Genomic DNA, 23633 nt, shown 5'->3' on the forward strand with positions numbered 1-23633 from the left:
ATATTGTAATATGTACTTAGACTTTTGATCATACTATATACTATTTTAATGTGTAATTTTTGTGTTAGCCAAGAGGGTGCTCCGAGAGAAGTTGAAACCGTCTGTCGCAAGCCTGATACATGTTATCAACTCCTGACCTTTTAACACTTCGATAACATGTTCCCCCAAGCTGGAGAGAAGAGTGTCTAGTTTTTTGGTTCGTCCACGCGCTATGCCGCACGTACACAACTGAACCTTTAAACTATGTACTCATGACTCCCCCACCCTCTTTGGCCCTCTTTTTAAAGTTTAATATATAATACCAGTAAGATTAAAAACAGGAGGAGACTTCTTCAAAAACTTGTACTGTATACACACTGTATATACTATCTACATCTTTTACTTCTTTTAATAAAAACTTAGTATAATTGTTGAGCATAGAAATTCGTCTTCAATTAGTGGGTTCCTTACCCGCCTTACCCAGCAAGAAGATATTACATGGTGTCAGAAGTGGGATATCTTTGAAGACAACAGCTGGATTCGATTCGCAAGAAACGTTTGGTTTAAAGCTCAACAATTTGGAAGTTCACACCATCTGGACCTAGGGAGTCCTGCTTCGAGAGGTGTCCGAGAAGCCAGGAGTTACTCCAGAGTCTACGCCTAGGAGGAAGCGGTGCGCAACGCTATTCAGAGAGGAGAACTTCGCTAAGTTGGTAGCAACAAGGCTTTGGAGACGCACTACGACCCGATATCCCCAGGGAAGTCGCAGTCACGCCCATTGCAGCTGGTGCCGCGAGATACGGCGAGAGGCAACCCCAGGGACGAGCCTCGAACCGAGAACTGCATCGCTTGGAGCTACTCTACCTTACTTTTCTGTAAAAGGTTAGTCACAACATACAGTAGGCAACTGTTTTCATCATGGCAGATGATGAAAGTTCCGATAATGAAGAGGGGGCATTCATATCGGTTATGCAAGCAATAAAACTGATACCAAGGCCTTTTGAGGGAAATCCAAAACAATTAAGAGAATTTATTGAGGGGGTAGAAGCCGCAATTGGAGTGGTTCATCCAAGTAAACAAGAGTTGTTGTTAAAATTTGTAGTCGCAAAGATTCAAGGAGATGCGAAAGATAAATTGTTAGCTCGTGTCGAAAGGAACACTTGGAGACAAATTAAAGGCATTTTAGAGGAAAATTACCTAGTAAAGAGGACATTAGAATATTATACGGGCTTGTTGTTCTCTTCAAAACAAGGACCGTCAGAAACCGTAGCACAATGGGGAGCTAGGTTAGATCATTTAGCCATGGAATTACGGACAGAAGCCAGACATAGGCTCCTGGTGTTAGAGGATAAGGATAATGAACATTATGTTGAAGGGGGTTTGAAATTAATTGGAGAATTTTTGAAAGGAACTTTCATTTCGGGGTTAAGAGATGAACGAATCAGAGTTATAGTAAAAGCTAAAGGGGAGGATGATTCCTTAGCTCAGATTATTGAAACAGCGATCCAAGAGGAGAGTGAATTAAAGTCTCAGAGATATAGAAATCCCCAACAAAACCCTCAATGGTATCCAAGAAACCTTCCCGTAAAACAAGAGAGAATAGGAAGAAGTCATCCTGGTGGGAGTCAGGAACCTTCTATAAAGCGAGAAGTTATGGCCGCTTCTGCGCTTAAGAATTGCTATAATTGCTTGAAGCCAGGGCATATAGCAAGAAATTGTAATAATGCATCGCAATGTCCAAAGTGCGGCAAAAGAGGACATGTGATGGCACAGTGTTATCAGGGAAACCGGCCACGAGGTGGATCCGGCAGTCGGGGTTCACCTGCGGTGCAAGAGGCTGCATAGGAAGGGTGAACGCCCGAGAGCCATCAGATGAGAGTGGAGACACCCCCACTCAAAAGGCTGATGAAGACCTGGGTTCTTCGGAGGACACTGGGTTTGTCGCAGAGAGTAAGCGGAGGAAAAATTGTGTAGATAGTAACTCTGCGATGGGAGGTATATCATTTATGCAAAATGGTGTACGCTCTGACATGCCAATCTTCGGAGGGGACGCCCAGAGATGGCATAACCCGTTTGAGCTCTATGTAACTTGCCCCAAGTTCACAGTAGAGGCGGGAACTGGCTTAATAGATACAGGCGCGCAGATTTCCTTAGTAAGAAGGAAAAGTTTAAAGAGACTCCCAAAAGAAAATATTGTCGAGACCTCCGTGACAATGCAAGGAATAACAGGAAGCTGTAGAAGTTTAACACAGGGCATTTACTTGGAAATTAATGAAAGTAAACCATTTTTATTTTATATCGTGGATGAGCTACCACGTAATGTTGATGTCATTTTAGGACATAAATGGCTAATTGAAAATGGTTATGTGATGACTCGTAATCCTGCTTTACCTCCTTTAAGTGAGGGTATTGTGAAAATTCCAACCAGAGAAAAAGGTGTCCGATTAATAGAGAAACAAGAATTGTTACCTGGAGTTTATTGTGGTACTTCCTTAGGCGAATGCAATGGTGAATTTGTTTCCTGTTTAATAGTAAACTTAACAGCAGAACCCATTATGACCTTACCCCTACCGAAATTAATTAAACCCCCATGTAAGTTTGAAAGGCTAAGCAAGGAACAGCTTTTTTCACAACAACGTTTGGACGAGTTGAACAAAAAATTAAGGTTGACACATATAAAGGAAGGCGAAGAAAGTATTAGAGAACTTTGTGAGGAATATGTTGACATTTTTAAATTACACGGTGATAAGCTAACAGCAACCACCGCTGCTATGCATCATATCCCTACTCCGCACTTCCCAAAAGGTCGAGCCATCACGTTAAAAAACTATAGATTAGCAGAAACACACAAAGAAGAAGTAAATAAACAAGTTAAAGAAATGTTAGAAGACGGTATTATAGTTCCGAGTAAGAGTGAATGGAATTTCCCTCTTATCGTAGTACCCAAAAAGCTAGACGCGTCTGGTAAAAAGAAATGGCGCATTTGTGTTGATTTTCGTAAATTGAATGATATCACTTCAGGGGATAGTTTTCCGCTTCCTAACATTCAAGAGATTCTCGATAACATAGGAAAATCAAAATATTTTTCTGCATTAGACTGTGCATCAGGTTTTCATCAGATCCTAATCACACCTGAAGACAGGTGCAAAACTGCTTTTAGCACACCCACAGGACATTTCGAATACGTTCGGATGCCATTCGGACTAAAAGCAGCACCGGCTACGTTTCAGAGAATGATGAATTCTATTCTGAGGGAATCTATAGGAGAAAGATGTTTAGTGTATATAGATGACGTCCTCGTCACTGGTAGGACACTAGAGGAACATCATAGAAAACTGAGAGAAGTTTTTGACCAATTCAGGAAGTACCATATTAAAATAGAGCCTGATAAATGTGAGTTTTTAAAACCAGAATTAGCATATCTTGGACATGTTATCACGGCAGAAGGAGTAAAGCCAGACCCAAAGAAAATCGAGGCCGTGGTTCAATTCCCGGTTCCTGAAAAGGAAAAAGATGTAAAGGCTTTCTTAGGATTAGTAGGTTATTACAGAAAATTTGTTAAACGTTTCAGTTCTTTAGCAAAGCCTCTTACAGATATGTTGAAGAAGGGAAAAGAATGGCAATGGACCGATTTAGAACAAGAAAGTTTTGAGATCTTAAAAGAAAAGTTAATTGAGTTTCCTATTTTACAATATCCTGATTTCAGCCAACCTTTTATTTTAACCACTGATGCTAGTGGCTATGCATTAGGTGCAGTTTTAAGCCAAGGAACCCCAGGAAAGGATCGACCGGTTGCCTATGCCAGTAGGACTTTGAATGGAGCCGAATTAAATTATAGTACAGTTGAAAAAGAATGTTTAGCTATAGTCTGGGCATGTAAACATTTTAGACCGTACCTGTTAGGAAAACCCTTTCAAATTTGGACTGATCATAAAGGATTAACGTGGATATTTAATGTAAAAGACCCCAGTTCGAGGCTCTTAAGATGGCGTTTACTGCTTGAGGAATATGAGTTTGAAATCAAGTATAAACCAGGTAAACAAAATACCAATGCAGACAGTTTAAGCAGATATCCTGTCTGTACTCTTGAACAAACAGAACTGACAAAAGAACGTAAACTGAGAATTCTGAAAGAAATGCATTCTGATTTAGTGGGAGGACATCAAGGGATTTCACGAACACTAGAAAGAATTAAGCTATATATTACATGGCCAAACATGCAGGAAGATGTTATCCAGTTCATCCGAAATTGCGAAGTGTGCCAAAGGGTAAAACAAGGTAAGGATTTAAGACTTAAATTAAGAATAACTGATACTCAACCGGAACCTTGGAAAAATATCTACTTAGACGTAGTAGGTCCTCTACCTGCATCTAAAGAAGGTCATAAATATATCCTAACTTGTCAGGATAATTTAAGTAAGTATTTAATTGCCGTGCCATTAAGGGATCAAACTGCCGAAGAGGTTAGTGAAAAGTTTCTCGAGAATGTTTTGTTAATTTATGGGCTACCTCAAAGTATAGTGACTGATCAGGGTAGCAACTTCATGTCAGATATTTTCAAGCGCCTTTGCCAACTTTTCCAGATTGAGAAATTACATACTAGCATCTATCATCCTGAGAGTAATGGCGCATTAGAAAGAACGCATAGGACGTTGATAACCTATTTAAGAAGTTATGTTGAAAAACAACCTATGTCGTGGCATCAATGGTTACCTTTTGCGTGTTTTTGTTTCAATACTACCCCACATTCAGTAACAAAATATTCTCCCTATGAGATATTGTTTGGAAGAAAGTGTAATCTTCCCGGTGAACTTAGTGAGAAGGGTACTTTGTATAATTATGACGATCTAATACATGTGATAAAACATAGGATGCGAGAAAGTCATCACATAGCTCAACAGAATTTACAGAAATTTAAAGAGAAACAGCAGGAGAGAGTTCCTGAAAAGAATGTAGTAGCATTCCAAGTTAATGACCTAGTGCTTGTGCAAAATAAGCATAGGAGACATAAGTTAGATGCGCTATGGGAAGGGCCGTATGAGATTAAAGAAGTGCAGTTACCAAATTTAGTGATACAGCAAGTAGGAAAGAGAAAGAAACGTACCATACATGTAAATTTAGTAAAACCCTTTTGTTCACAGGAAGGACAAGATGAAAACAATTCGTCTGTGGATTGTCGGAATTAGTCTCTTCCTTTGTTGTGAGTGTTTAAAGCCTGAACTTGTAGAAGTTATAACATCTGAAACAGGTATTTATTTTGACGAAGTGGGCCAGATCTCATTCTACCCCATGACATGGAAGGTTGTAAGTTACATTGATTTGAAACCGACACGTGATCTCTGGAGAAAAGTAAAAGAGCACCAGAAACGCGTTTCGCAATACTGCCATGGGTTAGAAAGCGCTCCCTGGTACCACCTGACAGATTGTAATTCTTTTAAAGCATATGTTAACAAAAAGGTCTATTACATTGATTCTTTGAAAGACCTAGTAGCAGAATACCTGAAAACAGATGTATCTTACCGAAGGAAGCGAGGGGTTTTAGACTTTGTAGGTGAAATTTCCAAGATTCTGTTCGGAACCTTGACGCAAGCAGATGCAAGAGAGTACAATTCACACATTAATCAGTTAGAACGCGAACAACAAGAGTTTTTACATATTTCTTCCGAACAGATGACAGTAATCAAATCTACTGTTAATTCAGTGAATTTGACAATGAGACGTATAAATCAAAATGAAAAAGTTTTAAAGGACAGCTTAATCAAATTAGACAAAAAAGTAAGTAATGCCACTCTTGAATTACAACAAGAAATAGAGCAAGTGACTACGGCCAATATGCAAATTAAGACTATAGAACGAGGGTTAATGGAATGTCAGCATGGATATGAAATTTTAGTAGATGCATTGATTCATGCAGAACAAGGGACGTTTCAACCGCAATTCGTAACTGCCGAGAAGATCAAAACAGTTGTAACAGCTCAAAAGTTGCCTACTGGAGTTGACTATCCTTCATTTCCTTTTTCAGAGTTACAGCACATTATTGTACCTCATATCTATTCACACAACCAATTTCTCGTGTATGTACTTGACATACCCTTGCTCTCCTCAACACTATTCCATCTGTATAAAATACTCCCTTTTCCTACATTCAAACAAGATAATGTGTTTTCTTTTATATATTCCTCGAAAGATTATATATTTATGGATTCTCTGAAAAGACAGTATGGTAAACTATCCACTAATGAATTAACTAGATGTTTTCACCCAAATCCTATACAGAAAGTTTGTAAAGAAGAGATACCAATACTGTCGTATATACCTGGAAATGATTGTGAATCCACTCTACTTCATCCCTCATCACAAAATATTCCCCCTACCTGTGAAATTAGAGTGTTAAGACTAACGAAGACCTATTGGATACCCTTATCCTTCAGTAATCAATGGCTCTTTGTAACCCCGAAACCTGAGAAACTTTCTGTTATTTGTGATGATATCACAAAGCAGGTAGAAATAAGACAAAAAGGTAAATTGACATTACAACAACAATGTAAAGCTTATACCACTTATGTGACCTTGTATGCTATGAGTACAAATGTTGTAAATGTTTCCCAAGATTTTGTACCTACCATTCCCCTCGACTTAAATTGTTGCCTAACCTTCGAAAAAGCGAAAGAGTTTGAAGAAATACCTTTGTCAGTACCTTTAAGTAATATACTCGCATCTGCAGATGATCTCAGACTGGCCAGTCACAAGGTAAATGAGGTGGAACAGATGATTAAGGAACAGAGAATGAAAGATTATTCGCAATGGTATATTCATGTCACTTCCTGGAGTGCAATTGTGAGTTTTATTGTATTTATTGTATTCTCATGTTGTTGCTGTTGTAAAAGTTGTCGTACATGTTGGTTTAAGATTTGGGACAAATGGACCCCAAAAACTTGTTGGAAAGAAACTACTGAACGCCTGTGTATTAACATAACAAATGTGCAAGGTAAGCAGCCGAGCATTCGCTATGGCAAAACAACACACACCTCTCCGCCTCCATCACCCTCATATTCCGCTCGTGAACCCAATACTTTGACCCCAATGATAGAAGATGGTAATGAAGAAACACGATTACAACCTCCTGCAGCATCCCTTCGTCGTCCCTTATGTCCAAACGAGAGAAACTTCCGATAATGAGAGGAAAAGTCTGGTTCAATATAACCAAACTTTTAAGAAGAAGGGGAGTGTAATATTGTAATATGTACTTAGACTTTTGATCATACTATATACTATTTTAATGTGTAATTTTTGTGTTAGCCAAGAGGGTGCTCCGAGAGAAGTTGAAACCGTCTGTCGCAAGCCTGATACATGTTATCAACTCCTGACCTTTTAACACTTCGATAACATGTTCCCCCAAGCTGGAGAGAAGAGAGTCTAGTTTTTTGGTTCGTCCACGCGCTATGCCGCACGTACACAACTGAACCTTTAAACTCTGTACTCATGACTCCCCCCACCCTCTTTGGCCCTCTTTTTAAAGTTTAATATATAATACCAGTAAGATTAAAAACAGGAGGAGACTTCTTCAAAAACTTGTACTGTATACACACTGTATATACTATCTACATCTTTTACTTCTTTTAATAAAAACTTAGTATAATTGTTGAGCATAGAAATTCGTCTTCAATTAGTGGGTTCCTTACCCGCCTTACCCAGCAAGAAGATATTACAGGGGTAAAGGGCGGCCTGCCAGCCGGCATACGTATAAGGCTGACAACCTCACCGCCATCTGTGAGCCGGTTGTCTAGAACAGTGTTTCTCAACCGCCGGGCCGCGGCCCGGTACCTGGCCCTCGTCTTATAATAAAAGAATTTACCGGGCCGCGGTCTCACAGGTTGGAAACCACTGGACGTCTCACAACCGTATGAGCCTCCGCGGCCTGCTGCAAGGATAGCTTTGCCTTTACCTTGACAGTTGCGGCCTTATCGCTGTGGGCTGTCCTGTCTGTCCCATGTCAGCTGTGCATGTTGCTGTTGCGTCACTCAGTGGCTCATGTTCTGGACACCCCCCGGGCAAATTCCGGGACAGTGCCAGAATTAGAGCATGCGACCTTTGGAGCAGATATGCAACGGCAGAACTATGGGCCGAGCGTCTGTATTCCCATTATTTTCGGGGCATAATTTTGTAACAACCATAGAAGTTTCGGGGGGCGGGGGGGTGGTCATCATGTCGTAAACTTGCCGGGGCAGCTCGGTCACAGTCGGGCACGGTCGGCCGCTCAACTCTCTCCGGTCTGCTGGTGTGTCCCTGAGCCTCTGAACAGTTGTATACGTGCCGTGTGTCTGGAGAGATGAACACCGGCAGGTAGAGTGTGTGTTTTGTGTGTGTGTTGTTACGGTGTGGGAGTGTAGTGATTGGCACCTGTTTCACATTCGGGAGGTAACGGGTTCGATCTGCGACTCATGCCAACTGTCTTGATTCCTGCGTATTAATGGGGTTCCTTTGCTTCTTGTAGTGAACGTTGAGCGGCGTTTTGTTGTTGGTATGGACCGGATTTGTAAATATTCAGACCAGTTTCTTCTCCACAGAGTTATGCAAAACCCGTTTCCTTCCATGTGTTTTGTAGTCACTGTAAAGATCCAGTAGTTTAACACATACACCTTTACCTTTGCAGTTGATAAAACGACTTAAAAGAAGCCAGGCAGCGAGGGAGTATGTTTGTGTTCGGGACATGCGTACTGCCTGAAGTTCGGAGATCCAGCCGGCTGATCGTGATGCCCGTTTGTTCAGTGGTGGCTACACCCCGCACGCTTTAGCTTCTAGGAGCTGTGCGTTGTGCCCACACAGTGTATTTATGTTTTCCTTATGATTCTCGCAGCCAGCAGATCATTTCCCTAAGCAGCGTCAACCGACTGACGCATTGTGCGTGCGAGTGTTTGTTTTAACTCCATTTACGAATTGCTTAATTTCATGCTTGAAAAGGTTAATCAATACGTAAGAGTTGAGACAGACCCTGTGGGCTCTAACGACGAGCCGCCACTGGTCCTGGCAGGTTTTTCCCTTCCTGTGACGTAGTCCCATTGCCCAAACAATTTCCGGCGTGACTCTCAGATTACCGACGAAACATTATCGGTCCGTGGGTTACCGAAGCTTGAGACTCGCGTCTGTGCTACACAGGATGTCACATGGCTTCAGGGCCTCAGTGCCGCCATGTTGGATCGCAGGTTCTCAGCCTTTGTGTTCCGAGATGTCCCTGTAACAGGCCCGTAGGGGTGTGAGACGTCAAGGCCCCCACATTTTCTAGACAATCGGCTCACAGATGGCGGTGAGGTCAGCCTTACGCGCCGGCTGCCCTTTACCCCCAGGAAGATTTCTGGTAGTCATTTCTGTTAGAGGCTGAGTCGGACGTCGGCTGGTACGGTAGAAATTCACTGACATTCTGCCTTCTTCATCAGGGTGAAATATATACTGATCAGGCAACAATCAGGTGGCTTGCCGCTTGCTTATCGTATCTTTCATTCTGAAGATGGAAGCAATACATTGCTCCAGAACGTCGGTGAACTTCTATCAGACTACACGGCGTCACTCCCCGCATTCACCGTCTGTACGGAGCCGATGGGTGCCTCGTAACTTCCCAGCTGTCCCTGTCTGGGCTAGGATGTATGCCCCAGAATTTGCCTCAGTCAGGAGTCGAACCCAGCGTTGCCGTAGGACCAGTCTGTTCGGTTTCTATGCACGCGCGCAGCAGATGGCAAGGTGGACTCTTTGTTCGTCAGCTTAGCAACAAGGAAGGGTTGGTCCAAGGTGAATTCCATGTGCCTTAATTAGGCTCTGAGCAGGATCGAACGTGCTATGTTGGTGCTGCCAAGACAGTCAGCACATCTCCAGATTTGGAAGTGAAGGTCACCGGTTCGAGCGCCGATTGGAGCGTGTATGGAGAATGGAGGCAGACCCTGGGACGGACTGAGAAAAGTCGACATGTAGGGGCCGGGGAAACGAGAACACAGTGGGCTGCAGACGAGCGGGTTAGTGTAGCGGTAGTGGTCCGGGATCGCCTGGTACCGGTTATCGCGACTGAGGATTTACGTGGTTGGCCTCAGTTTCTCCAGTCAGATTTATGGATAAACCACAGCATTCTCCTTCAGTATCCGTGCCTATTCATGATTCACGGTCGACACCCCTTATGGGGTCGCCGGGACCTTGTCTGGATGAGCCACAGAATTTGCTTACAAATTTGTGCTGAAATATTTTAAACCATTTTTTTTCTGATCGTCCTTTGTATTCTTTATACAAGAAAATTTTGAAAACAAGTTCCTTCTTTGGTAGTGATGTTTGGCTCATTTCCTCGATTTTTTCGAAATCGGGTGGGGGGGGGGNTTTTATCTGGATACTAGGGCGTGGCCCCTCGGAGATGGCTAGCAAAATGAAAGGCCGAAGTTTCAATGCAGATTCCAAACATCGGTACCCGCGTTGTTGGCAGGACAGTCTGTACCTGGCTGAGGGACTTCCGGGTCTGGGGCCCACCCAGCCTCCTACCCAGTGGGTACCGGGGTGTGAAGGTGACCACTTACCTCCAACCAGTGCCGAGGTCACATGCACACCCCCATACGCCTTCGTGGCGTAGTGCACAGAGAGATCAGAAGGGCATTTGGTGGGTACACGCAAGGGACTGACAGGGCACAGATTAGTATAATTTTTTTTTAATATGGCCAGCATACAATTGTTACAATATGTACAAAACCATTACACGAAGCGCAGAAGGCTGGACAACACATATGGTCGAGGGTGGCCAAGTTAAAGAAGTTTCGTCTTGTGTACATATTTTGTTGCCGGATCCGTAAAGAACGGATGGCCAACTTAACAGGTTTCATCGTGTAAGTAACACGACTAATGAAATATTTTTCTCTGAACGTGGTACTGAGTGAAGACAGCTCAGGAGACGACGGCATGGCCGCGGCTAGCTTTTTGCCACTGTATGCAAACTGGCTCCAGGGGCCGCCCGGTCTGCTGGCCATGCAATACCGATCGCTCTTTCCCGCAGGGTTAAAGCGCCCAGATCGTGAAGCTAACCACTCTCCTCCCTCCACCTGTGTCTTCATGGAGCGGCACTTGGTCACAGGGAGGGACATGTTTAGGTAGTGCAGAGTAGAATAATTGCTGTGATTTTGGCCGCATCTAAATTTCATGTAAAACTGAGTCCGTACCTCACAGGAAACACATTAGTGAAATAATCACTGTTTTTTATGAGAACTCTGTGGAAGACTTTGGGCAGAATGCCTAGTTTTAGTATGTTAAAGCGGATGGTACATATAGTGACCACTGAACTTTAGAACTTCTTGACAGAGGGCCAGAACACCTATGTTCCCTGGAGTCAGTGGTTCAAATTGTTTGGTTAGAGGCCTAATGAAATTGGCCTAGGAACCTTCAGTGCCGTTCGGTACTGATGTTTATACGAAATTTCCTCCAAGGCCGTCAAGTTGAGGTGATCCACTCGAATCAACCTGCACGGGGCGCTGGAGAGCCTGGGGAAAACACTGTCGTTATGTGTACCACCTTCATAATGTCTGTAGTTTGTCTGATATTGTTAGGATGAGATGGGCAGGACATGTAGCAAGTGCCGTGTGCTGATGGTCGCCGTGGAATGCGCATCGTGAAGTTTGTTTCCTTGTCTGCTGGCGGCCGCAAGAACCGCACTCCAGTCCGGGGCAACGACCCGCGTGGGGGGGGCCTCTGTGGTGCAGAACGTGCACCCTAGCGGCAACTTGCGTTCACGGAGTTCAATAACGCCGTACCAGACTGCACGGAGACAGACTACCACGGCCTGTGGGACGTGACGCCATGCAGTTTGGTAGATACCAGCATTGTAGAGGAAGCTGCTGCTCTTCTTCCCCGAAGATGGAGGCAGTGGTCAATCGGCTGAAATACATGAAAGATGGGATAAATTGGGAAGGATTGGGAATGAAGCAATTGTCAAACGATTTGAGTTACTTCCCCATCACAGGGCTGTGGAAAACTGGAAAACATTGGTAGCAATACAGATGCCTGGACCTGGACCTGAGCCAAGGGTCTCCCAGTTATGAAACAAGTGTTAATCACGTGACAGTGGAAAGGGATGAAATCTCACGGTCCTAATTGTTCAGGTCACATGACCCTATATGTTTCACTTAGCCTCAGTCATGCTGATGCTTGTGGATGTGAAGATAATGTTTGCAGGAAATTATGTGTATAATGAGGCTCATAATCATATTCATCACATGATGTTGTTAGGATAGGCATATGCGAGGTGTGGACATGTAGAGAATGTGGTTAGAAAACCACAAGAGAATGCATGGGAGAATAATATTAAAGTGGATTGTGGGTCTTCCTTGTCTGGGTCAGGGTAGGGTCCAACAGTGGGCTTCTGTGAACATAAGCTATGTTTAAAGTTTTGGACTTGGCGCACTATTCCTAGTTTTTGTATAAAGAAACAGTACATCTCACAAAATGGCTGTTTCAGTGTTCATGTGGGACTAATAGGCGACAATAGATAAACCAGGACAAAATGTCTGACTGTAGTTCTCACATGCTTATGTAGGTGACAGCTCTTTGTTTAAGACTGTGCTGTCAGAAGGGTAAAGATGTAACTTGTTTCACTGTTGCAGTAGAGGGAGGAGGGAAAAAGATAAAGATATGAATGGAAGAGGATGAAGGATGGAGATAAGTGTACAAAAGAAATGATCGTCATAATGAGTTTTTCTGCTAGTAGTCTTAAATATTTCCCATGAACCTTCTAGGTCGATAGATGTGGGAGTTTTTGACCATATGAGTAACTGTCCACTGTTAGCTGCAACTGTGTATTGGGGAAGCGTGGAACTTATGTTAGGAGTTAGGAATGTAATTTTATGTGGGTTGCACAACATGTGGTCAGTCACTCTGGAGGCTGTGAGTGTGTCTTGTGTGAGTGGATTGAAATGCCGGCTGGTTTACAGGATAATGAAACAACCGCCAGGTGGCCAGTGTCATGATCTCTTTGGGGCCGAGTTCAAGGGCTCGCCCTGCCATCACAGGCAAGTATAAAATAAAGGTCTCACAAATAAAGTCTTCTATATCTGCTTGTACTAATCATTGCTGTAGCAGATCTCAACAGTGGTTAAGCACTGACAATGTTTTCACTGAATTACACACGCTCCAATATTACACATAGCCTCCTCTTTACAGCCATCTGTACGGAACTGAACTCTCCTGGACTCCTTTTCATGATGGCTTTGTATCCTTGGTTCACGGCTTGTCAGCTACGACCAACTACAGCTGACTCTTCGGTTATTCTGGAACCTCTTAGAATTCCTCAGCACAGACCACATAGGAAACCTCTTCCATTCTTGTATTACAATGCAGTTGCCTAACAACGAGTTATAATGATGTCCCTATTGTTGTCTGTATTCGTTGCTGGGAAGATGTTTACGGGGTCATTGCCTAGCAATGACGATATTCTTCTATTGTTGTAGAAATGCTCTGTATATCACAATATGTTCAATGTGTTCCATTGTTTTGGCTTTCATTGTGATTGTTTTTTGCAAGAAAGTGGCCATTTCAATGTGTGATGTGGCAAAACCAAATTTTCATATTAGGCAGGCAATAAAAACATAGTAATAAGGACATTGTTATGATGCAGAAGTCAAAAGCCCCATTATGTCCTTTCTGTGGAGCCGGCTGCCAGGGTGCAGATGCAGTGTCTGTTGGACTCGGCTCCATATTCCCATGTAACTGACAAGAAGCTAGAAAACAAAGTGTGACAGAAACGCCTTGTTCATAACTAGTAAATGTGTATGTAACATTGTTGTTATCCTTCAAAATTGTATAATTGCAAGAAGTGTTACTGGTGAGCAGTAACAAGCTTAGTAACCATTACCTTTTCAAGAAGGACCCTGTAGGAATTTGTTTTGCCTTTGAGTGAGACCACAGTTCATGATGGAAGTGGCTGCAGTTTCGAAAACATTGAGTATGTCAGACATACCCTGGACAGTGGACAAGGTGTAGCTGGTTTATTCATGTAATGAATCAGCAATTGTTATGAGCCTTTACAAAATCATGATGGAATGTTGATACACATCACTGACATCTAGTGTCCATTTTAGTAATTGCCTTCCGCAATTGCTCAAGCTCTCAACACTGCCTCCTCCCCCCAAAACTTTGTCTAGTTTCTGACTTTGTATGTATTAATGCAACGAATAGGACTTAGATAATGCCATTCTGGGATGCAAGACGTGAATTGATGTAAGGAAAGATTTCAACTGTGTGCAGAGTGCCATAACGGAAGGAAGTACCTGTGTCTTGCGCCTTGTTTTGAGATTATGTCCTTATTTGCATTGTTACCTGTGTTGCAGGGTACTGAAGCCCCCTGGTGGTGCCAGCAGTGACATATTTGGGAGACCTGATGAGGTAGACCAGTCGCCACGGAAAATTCGCAGTAACCACCACCTGAAATCATCAGTGTTTGGGACCCACAGCACACCTGAGCCACCTGCCACATCACGCAGCAAGCCCGGTAATGATACCCACAACCGCCTGTTTGGCCCACTAGAGAACCGGCCCCAGAGTGCGTCCTTAAATCGAATGAAAAGTAACATTCCAGTTGGAGTGGTGGGAGCTGGATCTGAACTGGGACAGTCCTCCAGCAGCACATCGTCCAAATCTGTGCCCATCGAGAACGGACAACAGGAAATGTTGTCTACACCTAAAGGTGAGATTCATTCCGCCGTCTGTACTCAGCCATTGAGAAACTTTCGTGGTTATCTGGGCAGAATTGTCGCTCTGCTGTGGCAGGATGCAGCAGACTGTTTCACGGGCCACCGCAACCACTTTCTCCCAAATGGAATGACTTCAAAGTATTTAAGAATACATTATCATCTAGAAAAGCAGGCATAATGTTTGGTTGGCCATGCCACAACTTTGACAGTTAGTCAATGGCTTCACACCACCAGGGCCTGCACTCACCCCCAGGGCATCAATGTGCCATTTATGTTGCACAGAATGGCACTGGACTAACATTTTCTTCGTGCCTTTTGATTTTCCACTGTCAGTTATGCTCTCAGTGTTCTGTGCTCACGTGTCAACAGGGACAAGTGCAGTAGGTCCCATTGAAGCCACAGTACCCAGGGACTCATCGCCCTGCTTTTGCATCTCACTGCTTTCTGGGTCTCTAGACATCAGATTTTGTGTTCTGAAAGTCTAGAGGCATTTGTTTGAAACCGCTGATTTATAGTGAGGTCTCGAAAATTAACGGCAGTTCTCATTTAGTTTCTGTACTTGTTCACAAAGTCCTAGGTCCAGATATTCTCCTCAGCAGACCGTTTTCAGATGCCTGTAGTCTGCAATTTTCCCTTATTGTAAGAGACCAAGTTGCACGCCCATACAGAACTACAGACAGAATTGTGGTTACTGTCTGTAATTCCCACTGAATGCTGTTGTTGGCAGACCATGGCCTGATATGAACAAGTGATGAACAAGTGTCATTAGAACAGCTTGCTGTGAACAGAACACATCTGAGAGATAATTCTGCTTGTATTTGTCAGGAATAGTGATGTCGACGGAGACGCTAGGTAACCGAACTTTCAGGATTAAAGTCTGTCTTGAACGGCTGGAGGTTGAAATAAAAGTTTAAATGGGAGCTGCTGGGCTGTGGACTAAACGTAGAAATGGACTGTTAATTCACAAGTGGCATTGCTGGAGTAACTGCCTGACATGTGATCAATAAATTTACATCCAGGAGTGGAATGGAATGCTGCAGGTGCTTTGTTAATGGGTGCCTCAAACCATCCTGCAATTGTTTCCTTGCCTTTATATCAGTTCTAGGTTTGCTTCCTGTCATCATATGATGACCCACTGCAACCTGATCTGTTCATGCTGTTTGCTGCCTAGTCATTGTTTGTGGTGCTAATGATTTGTCGTGATATTAAGCAGATACTCTATGTGTTCACCACATAGTGAACCACTAAACTCAAATGTGCATAGTGGTTCACTGCAAGCCACCAGACAGCAACACCTTCAGCAAGACACTGCACCCTTCTAAGTCACAGATGACAAGCCATTTTAAGGGAACCTGCCGGAATTCAAGGGGAAACATTTTTACATACAAAGATATTTTATTTCGTTCTCCCTCACATGTTTACATACATGAATTAAGATTTTGTTTGTAATTTGAGTAATCTTTTCAGAAAAGGAATTTTTTCGTGTTTGGATACTGGTTTACCATACGCATGCTAATAGCTGGTTGATCAGGTAAATTACTGCTGGCCCTCGCCAGCACAGTCATTCTTGTTTCCAAGTCCTATGCATGATAGATCATTGATGGTCACAGTGTGAGGGCTTGTCCAGGAGTACCCTTTATTCATTCATTCTTTTCCAAGTCCCACGGGACTCATGACCCTGTATTATTCATGGCTGGCTGACTGACTGACTGACTGACTGACTGTTTAATTTCTGCTGGCCCTTGCCAGCACAGTGATTGTTGATTCTGAGTCCCGTTGGACTGATGGTTTAATGCTGTTGTCCTAAACGCTAAAAATATTTGCAAAACATCGTTTCCTCTTCTCTCCAGTCGTTAACTTTGGAGTCACACAGTTGCAGTGTTCTGTATTGACATACTGTATCTCAGCTTCTGGATGCACTTACCATTTTCTTATTCCCTCAAACTGAATCATGGGATTGTACCATGTTATGAATTTTACAGTCGGCACAGATCGACGCCCTGCGCACTTCTGACTTGCTTGCCAGTCTGCATGTGTAGCTGACATCCATTTCTTTGTGCCTGAAGTGTACCCAGTCATAACCACACTTTTCAGCAGTGGGTTGTGATGAAGTCTGTCCATGTGTCTATCTGCTACACTACCTCAAGCTTGTCAGCAGGGGAGTCCCAGTGACTGCCAATGAAATTCATGTTTGACAAAGTGGCACTGTTGCAGGTCTCTTTCAGAGTTTCTTCAGTTTTTTCCTGGCTAATCTATTTTATATTTAGGAGATCCAGGGTTCAAATCTTAGGCCAGAGAGCAGCTATTTTAAATGAGGTATAACCCATCTGGGCTAGTTCTGGCCACAACCTCTTCCTTCCATGTCGTTTCCAATTCATTATTCATTCACTGATGTTCCCAACACTGTGCAGTATGGACTGTGGAGAGAGCTTTAAATAAATCTTTAAGTGAAGTCAAATAAATGGATGTTGGGCACGTGGAACAGTAGAGACATGTATATATGTGTGCAAGAGGAGGAATCCTTGCCCTTTGTGCTGCAGCTGTTGGCATTGTGTGCGTTGGTGCTCCTGGTTAGAGCACCTGTGAACATTGCGCTGGGTACCAAGTGCTGCTTGAGACAGACGGTGGAATATACCATGTTTTGTTTCCCTTTGAATCTAGTTGAGCGGTGTAGTCGCTGGGTGTGTTGAGTGAGTACTGATTTGGATTTCTGCATGATTTGTCATGCATGTTGTTCTCACAGGTTGTCTTTCGTCTCCTGCTGTGGAATGTGGTTTTTGTTACTGTTTGCTGGTATGTTGTTGGATTTTCAGTATTATAGAAACTGGAATTCATGTTGTACATATCTAGAAAGAAGTTTTTGTGATCTGGCAGAATTTCAGAGGTGGAAGAGCTGTCACAGTGGGTTATGCAATATGTTGGGACGTGACAGAACACTTCTCTCTTGTCACTTAGTACACACTGATATTATATTTCATTTCTCTTGGAGGCAGGAACTGAACATTCAGATTTAACATAATTGCTAACCTGCACAGAAATTATCCCTAAGTCTTTTTGTTCTGTGGCTTTGTTACTTCACGTTGCAAGAGTTTACGTGTTACAGGCTGACCCTTCTCTTTTCTCTCTTACTGTGCCAGAAGTCGCTCTCCTGTGCTGGCACGTCTTGCAGAAGAAGGACTGGTTTGTCTACGATACGGTGAAATGAACAGATTCTTTTCAGGTGCATCTCCAGAATGGAGAGGAGGGGACTAGCCTACTTTATTTATGTTTGTAGCGTAGCTTTACTAACAGTTTAGCGCATCAGCTCACAGCCACTGCTTCCTTCAGGCCATAATTTCACTCTGGTAACAGAACCAGCTTAAGATTATGCTCTCCTGGCATGTCAAGCTGTGTGTATAGTCTGGTAGAGAAGTACCCAACATTTGGAGCCTCAATATTCAGGGTAGATATCTCTTTATGGCAACCCTGAAGCCTGTTGCAATAGTATGTCATGTCATCGCACACGTCATACAGCTGCCTCATTAATACGAATGAGTCATTTGTGAGATCTAACAGAAGGTCAGTTGATTTGTGTACACACTTCCATCACACTGGTGATCAAATCTGTCACCAGAGTGATGACAGGTTCCCATGCGCATTGAATTTTTCTCATTGAGGTTCTTTGGCTTCTGGGGTGTGACACTGTATGGTCAATGTAAGTGATTACCAAATTCGAAGTCCAAGGGACATGCACTCAGACCCATGGGAGAGTATAAAGAAATGGAGTCAAGTCTGGGCCAGTGAGAATCCTGTTTCCCCCCCCACAGGAGAGAAATGAAATGGTGGGAAAAGATGACCCTTTCTCAAGGCCCTCTGGATGAGAAGCTCCATTGCAGTTTCCCAGGGGCTGTGCCCCAGAGTTACTAGGTAGTGCACAGTGTAACTGTTCTGTTTGCTTTAATTTCTGATGTTTTGGAGAGTAAATTTGTAATAAGATGAAGGTCTTGTGGGATCTGGTGCCATGTAGTTTGGTAGATAAGTATCTGTGCTGTAAAAGGAACCTGTCATTTCCATCCTCAGGCTTCTTTAACCTTGAAGATGGAAGCAGTAAACTGCTCTGAAACATTGATACCTACCATAGCACACAGTGTGATGTTTCTTAATACTATTAACTTAATATTCACTGATATGAGAACCTCAAGTCTGATATATTATTTACTTGTTGGTGTGGGGGGGGCACCTAGGTTTGAACGCTGATTATTATCACTGTGGTAACAGTTGTGGCTTAGCCCTGTGACATTACTGTTGAGTGGTGCTTGAGGTGTGGTGCATGTGGTGTATGGTGTTGCATGTCGTGGCCTGGCTTCTTGGTTCCAGTCAGGCGCAACCCGGTCACTGGGGAGGGCATCTCTTCAAGTGACAGCACCCACAGAAGAAGAACACAGAAACGAGGTAATGTGTCAGCTGGTTTAGCAGAACCGCATGTTTCTGTGCTCCATTGTAGTATTCAAAATTTGACATTCACTTTTACTTGAGTTTTTAACTTGGTACATTTTCTGAAATTGCACAGTGTGACAAGAAGATCTTGAGTTTCTGTTTTAAACATGAAAAATTTGAAAAACATTTACAGCACATGTCGTGTTGGTTCTGTTCATATTGGTTTAAGGGCTTTCAGGCACAACTTCATGTACAGAGACATTCACAGACTGCAGACAGACAGCAGCCAGCCTGGAAATAGGGGAACACAGTGCAGTTGAAAAACGTAGCAAGGTCCTTGTTAAACTTACACATATCTCAGACAGTTTCCTTTGTCTCAGTTTTGTTTTAAAGAAACACATTGTTTCACAAGGTGGCTCTGCTTCCATCATCAGATAAATATATGAAACCTATCTTGGTCTATTAGATGGTGCTGCTGATATTTACCTGATGATGGAAGCAAAACTAGCTTCTGAAATATTGTTGCTTTAATAAAAAAAAGTGGGATGATGCAATGTGTCCTAGATATATGTCATATAATAACGCCATTTGGCATAAATATTTAGACCTGAGTTCTCACTTGCTCCTCATGTCTAGATGAAAAGATGGCATCGTGTAGTCTGGTAGGTGCATACCAACGCTTTGCTGGAACATGCTTCATCTGTCTTCAAGATTGAAGAAGTCCTCTGCTCTGAAGATGGAGACAGTAGGTCTACCTGAAACTTTGCAGTCTGTACACCAAATTACATGGTGTTACATTTTCAAACACTGTAATCTTAATTTTCACTGCTTTGATTCTCTCATCAGGACTTACAGTGTGCTGTTACTATGTTGCCAAATCTCTTATCCATGTTAAAATATATATATGAGAGCATATTGCCAGCAAGGCTTAGGAGGGAAGATCACAGTCTACACAGTTCTACCCTGAAGATGGAGGTTGTAGTTTCCTCGAAACACTTGTACCTGTCTGCCAAACTACACAGTTTCACATTTCTGCATTACTCTGTAACGAAGATGGTATTAGTCATGAAGAAAGCAGTCTTCTGGGATTTGGCACCGTGTGTATGTGGTGTTAACCGACGTTTCGGAGGAACGTATCGCCTCCATCTTCAGGGTAGAAAGAAAAATATATAAGAAATCTGCAAGCAAAGAGACCGTGAGAACCGGTAAAAGCGATACGTTCCTCCGAAACGTCGGTTAACACCACATATACACGGTGCCAAATCCCAGAAGACTGCTTTCTTCATAGTCACCGCCGTGAAAGCCTCAAATCTTACATGGTATTAGTCATGTTCACATTTGTTTTTGTTCTCTCCACCCTAATGCTTGCACCTGCTGTATTTATTGCATTTTTGCTACAGCCAACCAAACTGGTATCTTTCTGACAACAGAAGTTCACTCATTTTGAATGTTGTGCTGGAAATTGCCCACTGTCTGGAGTATATTAACTAGGCACAGCATTTTGGAAACTGCATTCATGTGTGTGTCCTTAAGGGTAAGGGAAAGACAGTCCTTCCTGGTGGGGTCCCTCATGAAGCAGTGAGGTTCCGTGGGTAAAGGGGGTGAGGGTGCTTAAGGCTTCCCCTCTTTGTCCTACTTCTGAATTCCCCTCAAGCCTTGTTTGGCCTGCATCAACCTGATCATCAAAGCTCAAGTCACTAGAAGAGGTTATCATGCTAGAGAGAGAGAGAGAGCAGCAAGTTCAGTTAGATGTGGAGGGGGCTCGATCTGTGAGACTTTGTTTCCGTGGCCTCGGGATAAGTTAGGTTTAATGTAATGTGCTTTGGCAGAGCAGATCAGGGTGTCTCCACATTAGACCAAGAGCAAATGCTATTGCTTGCTCCTTGAGCTGTTCCTCTGCAGACCATTTGGTCATCATTGCAAATGCCATGCTGGCTTGGTTGGCAGGTTTCAGGTAATGTGTGTACGTGTGCTTAGACGTAGCTGCAGCAGTTCAGTTGCCTTGTCTGCTCTGTGTTGTTTATTCACTGTAAGATCTTCACAAGTTGATTCCTGCATGTTGAATGTATTTCTGTTGCTTAAAATTAAATACTGAATCAACTGTAAAAAGTATGTATTAAGTCGGTTCTATTGAATTATTAATTATAAGTGTTAGCAGAGGTCATGAACTAACCTAACCGTTTCACTGTTGAATGTGAGCCAGATTTATGCAGTTTTGAAGACATGTAAAATTAAGGAAATGGCATTAGAAACTGTAAGTTCTTATACTTCCAGGTTCATGTTTTGACAGATGACACTCCAACATATAGTGTTTGTTTTGCTTTATTTTTAAATATCACAGAGAGGGTTACATGCTAACAAAAGATGGGCCAGCAGTGTGTTGGATTAATACTGACTTCTGTAGTGCAGTAGATAGGCCCTTGTCTGATGAACGCTCATCCCAAGAGACCCTATTCTTAACATTCACTGCTGTGAGCATCACATCTCATGTTGAGTTCCTGTTTAATGGGATATTTCTGTCCCTGCAGATGGTAACCCTGTGACTGGCGAAGGCTACAGTGCAGTTGCAAATGGTGAGAAGGAATCCTCATCAACACAACCTGCAGCCACAACCACCAATGGAACAGGCAGTGCTGAGATCCGTCGTAACCGCGTGCCACCCGGTGGTTACTCCTCTGGCCTGTGGTGAACGGACCACCCGACACTGTTCCCTCTCCTCTTCCAGATGACTGCTAGTTCCTGTTTTCTTCTCCCTTGCAGATCATTCCATTTGTTGGGTGGAAGTTGGCCACAAAGAAGAAAGTCTATCAAGAGAGATGATATTTCTAATTCAGTTAGTAGTGGTGAATTGATAACTAACAAGAATGGTAATATTTTAGTTGTACTAATGTCTTCTTTAATTTAAATGCATTAGTTGAAGCTTTTGTAGTTTGGGGGAAGCAGAAACTTGAAGTACTTGATCATGCCTTTGTCCTGCACAGGACACAGTGTACGTCCCTCATTTTAATATAAATGATGTTATTGGCTTCTGTATATACTGTTGATTTGTGTTGACACGCTCTCTTCTTGCGCAGATGCTTCACATTCTAAAGACTGTTGATTGATTTCTCCCAAGAACAACTTAGCCATTGAAAATAACTTGCTTATAATACTACTTGTATACAATAAACAGTTTTTATGAGTGATTCTTTTATTGTGTAAATTTACCTCTCTTTTTTTGTGGGTTTGAATCTTGGTCTCTGATGTTGATGGAAGAACTCACAGTGAGGGTGTAAGGTAAAATTGTGCCTGTGCTTAATTAAGCACTGTGCGTGAAAACATACTGGGTACTGGAGGTATAGCTCCATGTGTTTTAGTCTTCACGTGAGATGGAGGTGAGTGGTTATCTTTGCACTCCCCTGACCCTTTTGGGTAGGAGGCTGACTGGGATGAGTGTAGATGCTGTGGAGATGAAAAGTAAGTCTGACTGAGGTATGAGGTTGTCGTGATGATGTGTATGAAGTTATTGTCTTCTGGGATGAGACCGCGTGTAGTCTAGGGAGATCACTGTGAAACTGTACTCTTCACTTGCATGCTATTCTCAAAACAGTTTCACTCCTTTGTAGTGAAGATGGAGCTGTGGGTTCCTTTGAAATATCAGTGAATACCCACCAGACTACATGGCATCACATCCCAGCAGAATATCTGCATATGTCCTCATCATTATGTCTGTCCCATGTGAGCAGATTTCTGAACATGTTCACTGGGGCAGCTCAACTAATGTGAGAAGGTTCTGTTATTTTGAGATGCCTGTCATTACAGGAAGTTTTATTGGTAGTATACCATGGTGTGTTGAACCAGAACATTTCTTCATGAAACATGGCGGTAACTATACGTATCATCTGCTTTAGCATTAAAGAAATCTACATTTTTCCCATGTATATTTATGTGTTTTGCATGGTTCTCTGACTTAACAGTATCAAGTTGATGGTCATCGCTGTGGAGACACACTGAATGGATCTGTGCGTGCGTGAGATAGGGGTATGGAGGGGGAGAAGTGGGAAGCAACTTTTGTGTTTAGCTAAACATCAGTCCTCATGAATGGCCATTTTTGCAGGCATAGGTTTTCATGGTTTTTCAATGTTTTGAGGAAAATGTTGAGATGCTTCCCAAGTTCTCAGTTGATACTGTTTGCTTCTTATGCAGCCCTCTAGAATGACATTCATCAAAATCAAACCCCTCGCTTTAAAGACCACCAGTTATACTTCCAAGATATACAGTTCACCTTTAATTCTGAAAATCAAAGTTGTGTGGCTCTTATCTTGAGCCATGGGTTCTAACCGTTCTAATGCCCATATCAGAGGGATCAGCAGACAAAACCTGGGAGCCTCTTATGATATGATGCTTCCCCTCCTTCCCAGAATAAAGTGTTTGACACTTCTCCCATGACTTTCCCTTTCCACCTTCTCTTCTATGATTGTTCTTTGCCTCTCTCTTTTTCATAATTCATAATGTAAAACATGAAGGAACAAAGAAGGCAGAAATAAATAAAAC

General features: G+C 42.8%; 2 protein-coding genes across 7 annotated transcripts in view; both read left to right on the forward strand.

Annotated features, from left to right (window-relative positions):
- Positions 1 to 22285, forward strand: part of LOC111866154 (microtubule-associated protein Jupiter) — a 68242-nt gene extending 45957 nt beyond the window's left edge. For 2 of the 6 annotated variants that reach the window (XM_023854816.1, XM_023854813.1), the window contains exons 2-4: positions 14322 to 14677; positions 19041 to 19115; positions 21629 to 22285. In XM_023854816.1, the coding sequence (XP_023710584.1) occupies positions 14322 to 14677; positions 19041 to 19115; positions 21629 to 21789 (592 nt within the window). In that variant the 3' untranslated portion in view covers positions 21790 to 22285. The other 4 variants (XM_023854812.2, XM_033752082.1, XM_023854817.2 and 1 more) reach the window with 4 other exon arrangements.
- Positions 2 to 7680, forward strand: LOC111866152. Its single transcript, XM_023854810.1, has 2 exons — positions 2 to 861; positions 5121 to 7680. The coding sequence occupies exon 2, from the start codon at positions 5131 to 5133 to the stop codon at positions 7153 to 7155; it is 2025 nt and encodes a 674-aa protein (XP_023710578.1). The 5' UTR covers positions 2 to 861; positions 5121 to 5130; the 3' UTR covers positions 7156 to 7680.
- Positions 22286 to 23633: the final 1348 nt, after the last annotated feature.

This window comes from Cryptotermes secundus, unplaced genomic scaffold (assembly GCF_002891405.2).
Source record: "Cryptotermes secundus unplaced genomic scaffold, Csec_1.0 scaffold318, whole genome shotgun sequence".
Classification (NCBI taxonomy): domain Eukaryota; kingdom Metazoa; phylum Arthropoda; class Insecta; order Blattodea; family Kalotermitidae; genus Cryptotermes; species Cryptotermes secundus.